Raw genomic sequence first — 12,971 nt, 5'->3', positions numbered from 1 at the left:
AAAAAAAAAAAAAAAAAATGGTAATCTGGCTGGGTGCAGTGGCTCACGCCTATAATCCCAGCACTGTGGGAGGCTGAGGCAGGCAGATTACTTGAGGTCAGGAGTTCAAGACCAGCCTGGCCAACATGGTGAAACTCTGTCTCTACTAAAAATACAAAAATTAGCCAGGAGTGGTGGTGGGCACCTGTAATCCCAGCTACTCGGGAGGCTGAAGCAGGAGAATCACTTGAACCCAGGAGGCAGAGGTTGCAGTGAGCTGAGATCTCACCACTGCATTCCAGCATGAATGACAGAGCAAGACTCTGCCTCAAAGGGAAAAAAATAAAAATTATGATGGTAATTAGTGGAATTACTTTAAGTTACTGGCAGAAATCTTATAAAATATTGCTCTAAAGCTTCAGCTTATCTTATTAGAATACATTTGAGCCTATTCCAAATAATTGGAATGATCTAAAAAAATCATGGGTAAAATGAATTACATGTTTTTTTTTCAGACAGAGTCTCACTCTGTCGCCCAGGCTGGAGTGCATGGCGTGATCTCAGCTCACTGTAACCTCTGCCTCTGGGGTCAAGCGATTCTCCTGCCTCAACCTCCAGAGTAGATGGGATTACAGGCACCTGCCACCACACCTGGCTAATTTTTTTGGATTTTTAGTAGAGATGGGTTTCGCCATGTTGCCCAGGCTGGTTTCGAACTCCTGAGCTCAGGCAATCCACCCACCTCGGCCTCCCAAAGTGCTGGGATTACAGGTGTGAGCCACTGCGCCCGGCCTCATTTTTTAAAAAAGTATTTTTTTTGAGACGAGGTCTTGCTTTGCTGCCCAGTTGGACTCCAACGACCCGCCTCAGCCTCCCAGGAAGCTGGGGCTACGGATGCTCGACACCCGCCTGGCTGAAACTGCATTTTCAATAAAGGAGCTGCTTGAGGATGCAATTCATAGACCTCACATAACAGGAAAAACAAAAAAAGCCCCTGTAAGGTTTCTGTACTTTTGAACTTCCACATGCTCTACTTTTTTCCTAACATCAAGACCCACTGATAAAGCAAATCTGATCTCGTTAAAGGTGAGGCTGGCAGTTCTGACCAGAAAGAAACGATACTTAATGATAAAATTTAAAAGGAAATTCCCAGCAACTTGTGTGACTGCAATTTGCTTGATTCTCCGGTTGAACACTGTTTACTCACGGTGGCAAAGGTTGAATAAAAGAGTTTCTTCTCCAACTTGCTTCCTTCTGTTAATGTCATTTCAAAAGCTGAAAAACAAAGTCCCAGAGTTATGAATGCAGATATTACATGCAGAACTTTTCCTGCATGGTGACAGGAAGCCTTTCTCACTGAGCCATGCACAACTGTGCTTTCGACGCGGCCCGGCCCTGTGCAGGCTTCCATGGTGCCGCCCTTCTCGAAGGCAATGCCCCAGCGGAGACCTGGCAGAACCAACAGCTCTCCTGTGGCCCCCGAACGTCACACTCAGGTGGCCCAGGGCCCCAAGAAGGGAGAGGAACTGGATGAAAGGTGAGATGGCAAACTGTGCCCTTGAGGAGAGGCTGTGAGGCAGCAACAGGGTTGCAAACAGAGAACAATAACCAAGGATGAAAACCAGGAAGGACAGCATGGGAGCCAGAGCTGGGCGCGGCCGGCACCAAGAACGCCTTTGGCTCTGCTCATTCCAGGCCCCTTCTTTGCACGAGGCCAAGCAGAGCAGATCTGGGTGCGCAGATGGAGGAAGGCGCTGTGGTTCCAGGGCTGGTGAAGGCATCCTCTCCGAGGGGAGCACGACCTTGCCAAACGCCTTGGGCGACAGCAGCCTCCGTTTTTTCAAAATGCTCTCCTCACCGTATCCTGCCTCAAGCCAATGGCAAGCCCGGGGCACGGCCACACCCTCGAGATAAACATACTCAGAGAGGTTAGGGGACCTGCCTGGGGCCACCCGCACCTATCCGGACTCAACCAGCTAACAACCATCTCATTCCACATGCTGAGAATAAACTGTGACATTAAAACTTGAGCATTTCTGAGGAGGGGGAAGTTCAGATGCACTTCCCTGGCAGAGGGAGAACTAAAAGGGATCCAGGCCAAGAATGAACAGCGTGGCGCTGGCCTGCAAGCCTGCGTAGCCACCTGCCAGGCACACACGCAGCCACCAACCCCAGGTCCCAGGAGGTGAACCGAGCCTCCCCATGGGCGAGACCACTTTACTTTTGGGACCTCTGCTCCCTTCTCAGCCTTTCCCTGCCATGGCCAGCTCTGTACTGCCGTCACCTCCCAGGCCTGGCTCAGTTCTTGGGCCCTGGTACAAAGGGGAGCTGGGAACATCTCAGCAGAGTTCCTGAGTGTGTGACCAGAAACCACAACTCTACAGACAGCAGAACTGAGACACTGAGAACCATTTCTGCCCAGGAGGGCTTAAGGTATATTCATTTGGAGCCAGAAAGCCTGCTGCTCAGGAATACTCCTGACAGCCACGGAGACTTCTCCAGTTTCTCTTCCTGGTGGGATCCCCTACCTGCATTCACTGATTCTTTGGCCATCGCTACTATAATTTTAGAATTGCTGGCAATTTTTTCTGCACACTGGATGGCTTCTTCCACCAGTGTCTCAACAGGACAAATCTTGCTTACAAGACCTGAAACACAAGAAAGTCGATGAGTGATGTGCAGAAACAGCACTTGTCTATTCCTTCTCGAGTGAGTGGCCGCCGGGGAGCAGCATGGCTGGAGCACCCCAGCCTCTGGACGCTAAGCAAGGGCGGCTTCCACCCAGGAAGTGCCGCACGTGCCCCTTCCTGAGTGCTGAGTGCTCTTGGCACCGCGGTCACTGTGCTCTCAGACATGTGGGCCAGGCTGTCCACAGCTCCGACGGCAGAGGCAGCCAGACACGGGGACGGTGATCACCAACAGGGCAGTGGGAGGACCAGCCACTGAGGCCTGGAGATGCCCGTTGCTTACACTGGACTTTGGGGACGCAACTGCTGGGCTGTTATTCTGTACCAGATACTTACATGTGGTTCCACTTCCGTACATACAGTACTTCAACATGTAGAAACAAAAGGCAGTCAGTCTTCTCCCAGGTCCTCAGGACCCAAAAGCTCATGCAACCACCATGGGGACACCTGGATGCCGCCCGGGGTTTCTCTGGGGCTCCCACGAGGGGGACACCTGGATGCCACCCGGGGTTTCTCTGGGGCTCCCACGAGGGGGACACCTGGATGCTGCCCGGGGTTTCTCTGGGGCTCCCACGAGGGGGACACCTGGATGCCACCTGGGGTTACTGTGGGGCTCCCTCGAGGGGGACATGTGGATGCCACCCGGGGTTTCCATGTGGCTCTTGCGGGCAGCCCCAACCCATACCTGCTTGCTTGGCGTCCTGGGCTGAGATCCGGTCACCGGTGAGGACCATCTCCATCGCCAGAGACTTCCCAACAGTACGGGTAAGTCTCTGGGTGCCACCCGCACCTGCGGGGAGGGGCTGGTCATGGCTGGCACTGTGATGAGTGAACCCAAGAAGACATCACAGCTGCGCAGCCAGCAAGTTCCAAGGGGCTTAGGATAGGCCCTGAGACAAGGTCCAGGGGTCAGAGGCCTGGCAGCACAAGAGCCCAGGAACATCAGGGGCAGCAGCCCCTTTTCAAGCTCAAGCCCCACATCTGGTGCTCCCCTGTGGGCAAAGGATTACCCAGGTGCCGAGGCAAGAGACTGAAGACACAAACTGTTTTGGTATAATAAAGAAAACAGAATAATAATAGTCATAATACAAATTAGATATAGAGATGATCATGGACAATTATCAATCATTATTATAAACATTATTAATCATTAGCTTTTATATTACTCTTTGTTCCATTACTATATAACCTGGGAATAACCGGCGGGTATAGGGTCAGGTGCTGAAGGGACATTGTGAGAAGTGACCTAGAAGGCAGGAGGTGAGCCCTCTGTCATGCCCGCGTAAGGGCCGCTTGAGGGCTCCTTGGTCAAGCGGTAACGCCAGTGTCTGGGAAGGCACTGTTACTCAGCAGACCGCAAAAGGGAGTCTGCCTTTCCTTGGAGGAGTCAGGGAACACTCTGCTCCACCAGCTTCTTGTGGAAGGCTGGATATTATCCGGGCCGGCCTGCAGTCATCTGGAGGCCTAAACTCCTCCCTGTGGTGCTTCAGTGTTCACACTCCTTGTCCACTTTCATGCTCCTCCCATACTCCTGGTTCCTCTTTGAAGTTCGTAGCAGATAGCGGAAGAAGAAATCGTGAACGTCTTAAAGTCTTTGATCTTTCTTGTAAGGGCATAGAAGAAAATGCTGACGTTTGCTGCCTTCTCTCTGCTTCAGCTACCTAAGAGGGAAGGGCCCCCTGTCCTAAGATCACGTGACTTGCTTCACCTTGTCAATCACTTAGAAGATCCACCCTCCTTACCCTGCCCCCTTGTCTTGTATGCAATAAATATCAGCGCGCCCAGCCATTCGAGGCTACTACCGGTCTCTGCCTCTTGATGGTACTGGTTCCCTGGGCCCAGCTGCTTTTTCTTTATCTCTGTCTTGTGTCTTTATTTCTTACAATCTCTCGTCTCCGCACACGGGGAGAACACCCGCTAGGCCCCATAGGGCTGGACCCAACACTCCCCTAACACCCTGACATTGGATCAAGGTGGTGGCTCTGTGGGGCCCTCCCCAGCCTCTGTGGTCAACATATTAGAAGCTTATAGGCCACCTGACCCCAGGCACTGGTCCCTTATAGTAGCAGCTGTTCTAGGGATCAGACCCTAAACAAACGCGCCAAGCTCACAGCTCAAGGCCTCAGAATCAGCCTGGTCAAATTCAGAAGGCAGCGAAGGGCGCCCTGAGTGCAGCTGCTCCCCTCAGGGTCTCAGCTCCCTCCTGGCTGCTCGGCCTGGGCCCACCCTTCCTACCAGGAGGACCCTGGGGTTAGAGGGTGTTTCTCTCTGCCAAGAGCCCAGGCCCTTCTCACGGGCCTGGGTGGGGGGTCTGACTCCCCACCCTGAACTCAGGCCATGTGACCTCCATGGCCAGTGAGACGGCAGTGGGCAGAGCTCCCAGTGCCACCCAGGGTCACCATGTTCTCTCTCTGCCATGGACACGAATCACAAGCAAGAACTGTCATGGTTAGAAGCCAGTGTTACCCAGGACCAGCCTCTCCCAACACCATCAGATGTGGGACCCGGGCACAGTCACAGGAGCCACACACAGTCCCGGGACTCTGAGGCCACCCCAAGCTCTGTCACAACCACTCTAGCCTCTGTGGCTATCCACAGAGGGACCACTGACCAGACATGGGGCTGCCCATCCAGGGCCTCTGGTCAGATATGAGCTGTGGGCCCTGAGACACAGGCAGATTTTGAGTAATTACCTAAGGCATCTATGCCAGAGACAGTGTCACTCTTTACCTGGGATGGTTCCTAGTAAGATCTCCGGCTGTGCAAACTGGGCCTTCTCACCGGCATAGATGATATCACACATCATGGCAAGCTCACAGCCCCCGCCAAACTGTAAAACATTTGGCATCAGGAGAGTCTTACCAGGGGAACCCAGTCAGAAATCACTCTGCTTGCTTATTCAAATTTTCCATTTAAAAGAAACAGTGTTGGGGGTATGACAAAGACTAACATAGTGGCACCAAACTAGATAATTGCTATGATAAGTTAACTACAGATGGTTGATGCTGTTTTCCAGGGGCTGGCAAACATTCTGTAAAGGGCCATGAGGGTCTTACAGGCTCTGCTGTCACGACTCAACTCTGCTGCTGTGGCCGAAATGCAGCCACAGAGACTAGGTGCACAGGTGGGTGTGGCTGTGCTGAGAAAACTCCATCCGCAGACCCCTGGCTTACACGGAAGGGAGTGTCATCAAATGATCACAAACCGCAGACCCCTGGCTTACACGGAAGGGAGCGTCATGAAATGATCACATTGCTTCCCTATAGGCCAAGATCAGTCTCAGCACTTCAAATAGTCCCAGGACACAGAGCTTTTAAGGGGAGCAAAAGAAGCTAGTTTATAGATGTAGCCTAAGCCAACACCTCTCTTCCAAAAGGCTTGCTGGGGAGAAGCTATCAGGTGAACAGCCATGAAAAAAGCAGATGTCAGGAGATGTCCTCTCCACACAGTTCCTGGCTCTTTAGCACCATGAGGCAGGAAAGGAGGCTGCCGGCCTGGGAACTAAAGGCCTCTTCAAAATAAAAATCTGTTATGCTGTGTATGCACAGCACAGTTCCTTCAACCATGAGAGGAGGAGACTCTTGGCAGCAACACTCACGGCATAGCCATTGACAGCAGCGATGACTGGCTTCTTGACCTGGGTGAGGTGGTCCCAGTGCTTCAAGAACTTGCCGGAGTAACAGTCCTGGAAACTCAGGTTCTGCATTTCCTTGATATCAGCTCCAGCTAGCAGAAGTGGAAAGGAGGTTCCGGTTAGCGGAGAGCAGACAGCCCACCCGTCCTATATCCCCCAGACCAACAAGGAGCTTCGGAGCACACCAGACACAGGCACTGGGGTTGCTGGGCACGGCTGACACCAGGCCATGTGGACAGCTGTAGGGACGCTGTAATGCCAGCTATAACAGAAGTCACGCAGAGGGGCCCTGGGGCAGGCGGCAGGTGCGAGGGAGGCGCCCACAGAGGCTGGGCATATTCGTCAGGGCATAAGCCCTCGACACACACAAAGCCTGACTGCCAAGGACCTAAACCCCTTTGAAGAAGCTATTTTGCTGGTGGAGCACGTGCGGCTCCGGCATACACAAAGCTGCTCATGCAAGCCGTTCCCATGACCGTCTTCACTCGACATTTGAGGAAGTCCCCAGTCGCGTGCCTCTGCCATCACAGAGGTGCAAGTCTGTCTCGAGGTTTCTCCCAAGGCCACACGTGCCTCCCACATCTGCCCAGACACAAAGGCCTTCGCTGCTGCGTGTACCCGCAAAGGCCTTATCCCCGCCGGTGACGACAATGGCCCCCACGGCTGGGTCCTCCTCGAAGGCCTTCAGGGCCTGGTTGAGCTCGTCAATCAGGCCATCGCAAAGTGCATTGAGGGCCTTGGGGCGGTTCAGTTGGATCAACCCCACGGTGTTATTCTTCCCTCTTTTTTCTGCGATGATGTACTCAAAGTTAGCACCTAGAGCAAGAAGGCAAAAAGGGGTATCAAACTGGGGAGAGTGGGGGAAGGGATGTGGCCCCACCGGTGGATACAGTGTGATCCCAAGAGGCCCTCTGAGGGCTCCCTGCCCAGTCCCCAGTGGCTCCAGGTGTAGCTCTCAGACACAAGGATAGATGGTAGCCTTGGTCCGTTGTCTCTGCTTTCACATGTGTTTGAACATGTCCTAAAGAAAATTCCCAGGCCGGGCGCGGTGGCTCATGCCTGTAATCCCAGCAATTTGGGAGGCCAAAGCGGGCGGATCACAAGGTCAGGAGATTGAGACCATCCTGGCTAACATGGTGAAACGCCCTCTCTACCAAAAATACAAAAAATTAGCCGGGTGTGGTGGCGGGCGCCTGTAGTCCCAGCTAGTCAGGAGGCTGAGGCAGGAGAATGGCGTGAACCCGGGAGGTGGAGCTTGCAGTGAGCTGAGATCACACGACTGCACTCCAGCCTGGGCGACAGAGTGAGACTCTGTCTCAAAAAAAAAGAAAAAAAGAAAAATCCCCAGCACAGAACACAGCCCACAGCTGCTTTCCTTCTCCTAATATGCCTTGGTCAGCTCTTCCCAGGACACCACACTGGAGACAGCCCTGGACTCTGCTGAGACAAGGCACCAGGAAACACCTTCTTTCAACAAATGCCAACAGGTGAGGGGGTGTAAGCCAGCTCCTTGCACTTGGTTGGTAGTGGTCCCCTGGGCCCAGCTGCCTTTTATGTTTTGTGTCTTTATTTCTACACTCTCTCGTCGCCGCACACGGGGAGAGACCCACCGACCCTGTGGTGTTGGTCCCTACAAGAAGGTGAACCTGAAAAGACAAAGGTAGCCTGTGTGTTGGGTGCTTGCCTCTGTTAGTGGCAAAGCAGGGATCATAGTCCCTGTGCTGTGGCTTTCGTTTTTTTTGTTTGTTTGTTTTGAGACTGAGTCTCATTCTATTGCCCAGGTTGGAGTGCAGTGGCGAAATCTCGGGTCACTGCGACCTCTGCCTACAGGGTTCAGGTGATTCTCCTGTCTCAGCCTCCTGAGTAGCTGGGACTACAGTCACACACCACCACACCCAGCTAATTTTTGAATTTTTAGTAGACATGGGGTTTCACCATGTTGGCCAAGGTGGTCTCAATGACCTCAGGTGATCCACCTGCCTCAGCCTCCCAAAGTGCTGGGATTATAGGCATGAGCCACTGTGCCCCGCTGTATCCTGCTTCTAGGGGTAACTGGAAGATCAGAGGTGAAGTGTCTGGCAGCAGTGCCTGCCATGCAAGATCCAGGAAAGGGTTGCTGTCAGGGTAGAGAAGACGAAGGCCAAGGAGAGCTTGGGGATGAAACCAACACAACTCAGCGGTCCACCGGATACACAGGGTGAGGGAGGAAGAAGAAGCAAGAGTTCTTCCCCAGCCCAAGGCACGGCCCAAGATTCCTCAGATACTAGAGCCGGTGATGGCCGCTGGTGAGTGGGGCCCCAGGTGAGCCACGAGGGAGGAAGAGGGCACCCCCTGTGGCTGGGGAGGAGGTGTCAGCTTTTCCCTTAGGACCCTCTGAGGGGCGGCCCTGGTCAGGAGGCACCCAGGACAAAATGTACCTGCATCTCCTGTTCTCGGGCTGGCCTGCTGCACAGGGGCTACACCTGCTCTTAAGGCCGAGGGAACACCTGGGATTTTCACAACCCCCACCCTGCGCCCAGTTGGCCAGAGGTCTTGGCATTGGGGCAGTACCAGCCAGCCGCCGGGCCTCTCGCAGGGCGTGGCCTGGTGAGAGTGGCCTCCTGCAGAGCCAGGCGGGGGATGGGGGTGCAGGCCAGGGTCAGGTGGGTGGTGTCGGTGCGGGGTGGCAGGTGGTGGGGGGGGTGTTAAGCCTGGGTCAGGCTGTGGGTGCGGGTCAGGTGGGGGGTGCAGCACTAGGCGAGGGGGGTGTTGCAGGCCTGAACCAGGCAGGGGCTGCGGGTCGGGGTCAGGTGGTAGGTGTGGAGTCAGGCAGGAGAGTGCGGAGTCAGGCCCTGGGGATGCGGGATCGGGCGGAAGAGGGCTGCCGGGCCAGGCCGGGGGTGCGGGGTCAGGTGAGGGTGCGGGGTCAGGTGGGGGGGTGCGGGGTAGGGGTCAGGTGGGGGATGGGGTCAGTTGGGGTGGGGGTCAGGTGGGGTATGAGTCAGGGGTGCAGGGGGTCAGGTCGGGTGGGTGGGGGTCAGGTGATTGGGTGGGGTAGGGTCAGGTGGGGGATGGGTCAGTTGGGGGTGGGGTCAGGTGAGTGGGTGGGGTAGGGTCGGGGGATGGGTCAGTTGGGGGGCAGGGGTCAGGTGAGTGGGTGGGGTAGGTGGGGGGATGGGGGTCAGTTGGGGGTGCAGGGTCAGGTGAGTGTTGGGTGGGGGTCAGGTGGGGATGGCGGGTAGGGGTCAGGTGGGGGATGCGGGGTCAGGTTGGGGGGTGCGGGGTCAGGTGAGGGTGCGGGGTCAGGCGGAGTGCGGTGCGGGTAGGGGTCGGGTGGGGGATGCGGGGTCAGGCGGGAGGCGGGTGCGGTCTGGGATCTGGTCTGGGCGTACAGGTCGGAGTCAGGACGAGATTCGGGCCGCCAGCTCTCACCGCGCACTCACCCGAGGCGAAGGGACGCCACGCGGGAGAGCGAACCGAGGGCCTCAGCGGGCCGCGGACGCAGGAGAGCAGGACTCGCAGGGTGGCCATGGCGCTCCGGACTACTCGCCCGGCCCCGCGGAGCCGCCCCCTCTGCCAGCCTTTCAGGGCTCGCTCCGCCCACAGGCCAGTGCCGCGAGACCAGGCGGCCCTCGCGAGATCAGCGCGGGCAGAGCGAGCGGCGCGCTCTCCTCCAGGCCCCGCCCCAGGCCCCGCCCCCAGGCCCGAGCTGCCGCTCGCAGATCTAAGACCGAGGGGCGTCCCCGGGACCCCGCCCTGGGCTGGGACCAGCGCCCTCCAGGCCCCACCGCAGTCGCCCGCGCCCCCGCCCCAGCCCTCGGGGTCCCAGCTGACCCCGGGGAGACCTCGCGGATGCGGAGGCGGAGGCAACGGCGGCGCCTGCCGGGCTCTGCACCGCCTCCCCCCGCCCGCCCGCGTCTGCAGCAGCAGACACAGCGCGCCCAGGTGCAGGGCCAGGGCACGGTGGCAGCGGCGTGGGCACTGAACGCCACATTAGGAAGAGTTTTATTTTCAAGTACACAGGACTTCAACAGATTTAAATAATAAAATTTTGATTCATTTAAATTATTTTATTTATAACTTTTAAATTTCTAGACAAGTATTGTGGAGCATCCATTTGTGTACTTGCCCGGATTCTGCAAATGCCAGGGTGGAGATAATGCCAGGGTGGAGATAAAACCATCCTGGATAAAATGGAATGGAAAGCGAAACTGCTATTGTGACTGGTGGAGGGTGTCCAGGTTCTTGACGTCTTGAACAAAGAACTGGACAAAACGCACAAATCGAGGAAAGAAGGAAGCAACAAAAGCGAGATTTATGGAAAACAAAAGTGTGGCCAGGCGCGGTGGCTCAGGCCTGTAATCCCAGCACTTTGGGAGGCCAAGGCGGGCAGATCACCTGAGGTCAGGAGTTTGAGACCAGCCTGGCCAACATGGTGAAAACCCCCTCTCTACTAAAAATACAAACATTAGCTGGGCATGGTGGTGCACGCCTGTGGTCTCGGCTACTCGGGAGGCTGAGGCAGGAGAATTGCTTGAATCCGGGAGGCCGAGGTTGCAGTGAGACGAGATCGCACCACTGTACTCCAGCTTGGGCGATAGAGCGAGACTTCATCTCAAAAAAGAAACAAGAAAAGAAAACGAAAATAACTCCACAGTGTGGGAGCGGCTGAGCATAGGGGCTCAAGAGCCCCGTTACGGATTTTTCTGGGGGTTTAAATACCCTCTAGAGGTTTCCATTGGTTACTTGGTGTACGTCCTATGTAAATGGAGAGGACACTTTCTGTCATAGCAGAAGTGTTTCCATTTGATTTAGTTCTGGGGAGTCAGCATGAATTGGCCTCCAGACCCTGTTCTCCTGCCTCACTATGTTCAAGAAAATAATTCAAAGCAAAAATGAACACGCACCAAAATTTTATTTCAAGATGGAGGGTAAAATGAAGACATCTCATGTAAGTAGAAACAAATCGACAACAAACCTTTACTAAAAGACGCTCTACATTAGTGTAGTTAAACCTCTGGGACAGACAGGCCCAAAATGAAATGGCTCAAACAGAAAAGAGGTTTAATTCCTTCCTTCCTTCCTTCTTTCCTTCCTTCCTTCCTTCCTTCCTTCCCTCCTTCCTTCCTTCCTTCCTTCTTTCCTTCCTTCTTTCCTTCCTTCTTTCCTTCCTTCCTTCTTTCCTTCCTTCCTTCCTTCCTTCCTTCCTTCCTTCCTTCCTTCCTTCCTTCTTTCCTTCCTTCCTTCCTTCCTTCCCTCCTTCCTTCCTTCTCCTTCTCTTCTTTCCTTTCTTTCTTGGCTCGCTGTCACCCAGGCTGGAGTGCAGTGGTGTCATCTCGGCTCATTGTAGCTTGCGCCTCCCGGGTTCAAGCGATTCTCCTGCCTCAGCTTCCTGAGTACTTGGGACTACAGGTGCTTACCACCATGCCCAGCTAATAGTTGTAGTTTTTTAGTAGAGTCGGGAGTTTTGCCATGTTGGCCAGGCTGTTCTTGAACTCCTGACCTCAAGTGATCCACCGGTCTTGGCCTCCCAAAGTGCTGGGATTACAAGAGTAGGCCACCGTGCCCGCCAAGAGGTTTCCTTTCTAATGACCCAGGAGGCCGGGCAGCTCCCGTCCTCCATCAAGTAATTTACCAACAAAAGCACAAGCAACAAAGGGAGAACATATGTAAATTGGATTTCACCAAAATTTAAAACTTTTATGTCTGAAAGGACACTACCAAGATAGTGAGAGGACTGAACAGACATTCCTCCAATGAAGCTAATCAATGTCAGATAAGCTCAGCATCACGAATCATTAGGGAAATGCAAACTGACACCTCAGTGATACGACGTCACACCTACTGTGCCGGCTGCCGGCTGCAAGAAAAAGCCCAACAGTCACAGTGGGTTGTGGGGCGTGAGCGGGGAACGCTGGTGCATTGCCAGCGGGAATGGAAGATGGTGTGGTCACTTTGGAAAACAGTCTGTTGTTTCCTGAAAAGGTCAAACAGCAACTCCACTCTTAGGTGTACACGCCAGAGAAATGAAGACAAATGTCCACAAAACCTTAGACACGAACGTTCATAGCAACATTATTCATAACAGCCAAAAAGTGGGAAAAAGCCAGTTGTCCATCCACTCATGAATGGATAAACAAAATGTCATATATCCAAACAATGGATCCATTAGAATGTATTTAACTATACAATGGACTCTATTCAGGAGTAAAACAGAAAGAAGCACTGATCCACATTACAAAACGGACAAGCCTTGAAAATGTTACGCACAGTGAAAAAAGCCAGACACAAAGGCCGTGCATTGAATGATTCCATCTCTGAAATGTACAGAACAGGCAAATCCACAGAGACAGAAACTAGATCAGTGGTCACCAGGGGCTGGAGGGAGAAGATGATGGGGTTGACTGCTGAGGGGTAACCCCATTTGCTTTTTAGGGTGATGAAAATGTTCTAAACTTGGGGCCGGGCGCAGTGGTTCATGCCTGTAATCCCAGCACTTTGGGAGGCCAAGGCAGGAGGATCACCTGAGGTCAGGTGTTCGAGACCAGCCTGGTCCAACATGGTGAAACTCTGTCTCTACCAAAAATACAAAAATTAGCCGGGCGTAGTGGCACGCGCCTGTAATCCCAGCTACTCGGGAGGCTGAGGCAGGAGAATTGCTTGAACCTGGAAGGCAGACGTTGCGGTGAGCC

At 54.2% G+C, this 12,971-nt stretch overlaps 1 protein-coding gene across 1 annotated transcript in view; it reads right to left on the bottom strand.

Moving 5' to 3' along the window:
• Positions 1–9,872, bottom strand: part of ECHS1 (enoyl-CoA hydratase, short chain 1) — a 10,696-nt gene extending 824 nt beyond the window's left edge. Inside the window, exons 1-7 of the mRNA XM_032174364.2 lie at positions 9,723–9,872; positions 6,919–7,116; positions 6,265–6,392; positions 5,397–5,496; positions 3,352–3,456; positions 2,508–2,627; positions 1,187–1,254 (exon numbers count right to left, since the gene is read on the bottom strand). Of these exons, the coding sequence (XP_032030255.1) occupies positions 1,187–1,254; positions 2,508–2,627; positions 3,352–3,456; positions 5,397–5,496; positions 6,265–6,392; positions 6,919–7,116; positions 9,723–9,810 (807 nt within the window). The 5' untranslated portion in view covers positions 9,811–9,872. The remainder of the gene's footprint in view (positions 1–1,186; positions 1,255–2,507; positions 2,628–3,351; positions 3,457–5,396; positions 5,497–6,264; positions 6,393–6,918; positions 7,117–9,722) is intronic.
• Between the last annotated feature and the right edge of the window lie 3,099 nt (positions 9,873–12,971).

The sequence above is a fragment of the Hylobates moloch genome, unplaced genomic scaffold, assembly GCF_009828535.3.
Source record: "Hylobates moloch isolate HMO894 unplaced genomic scaffold, HMol_V3 SCAFFOLD_3, whole genome shotgun sequence".
NCBI lineage: Eukaryota > Metazoa > Chordata > Mammalia > Primates > Hylobatidae > Hylobates > Hylobates moloch.
Note: the sequence above shows the minus strand (reverse complement) of the source record. Positions and strands in the feature narration are given on the sequence as shown.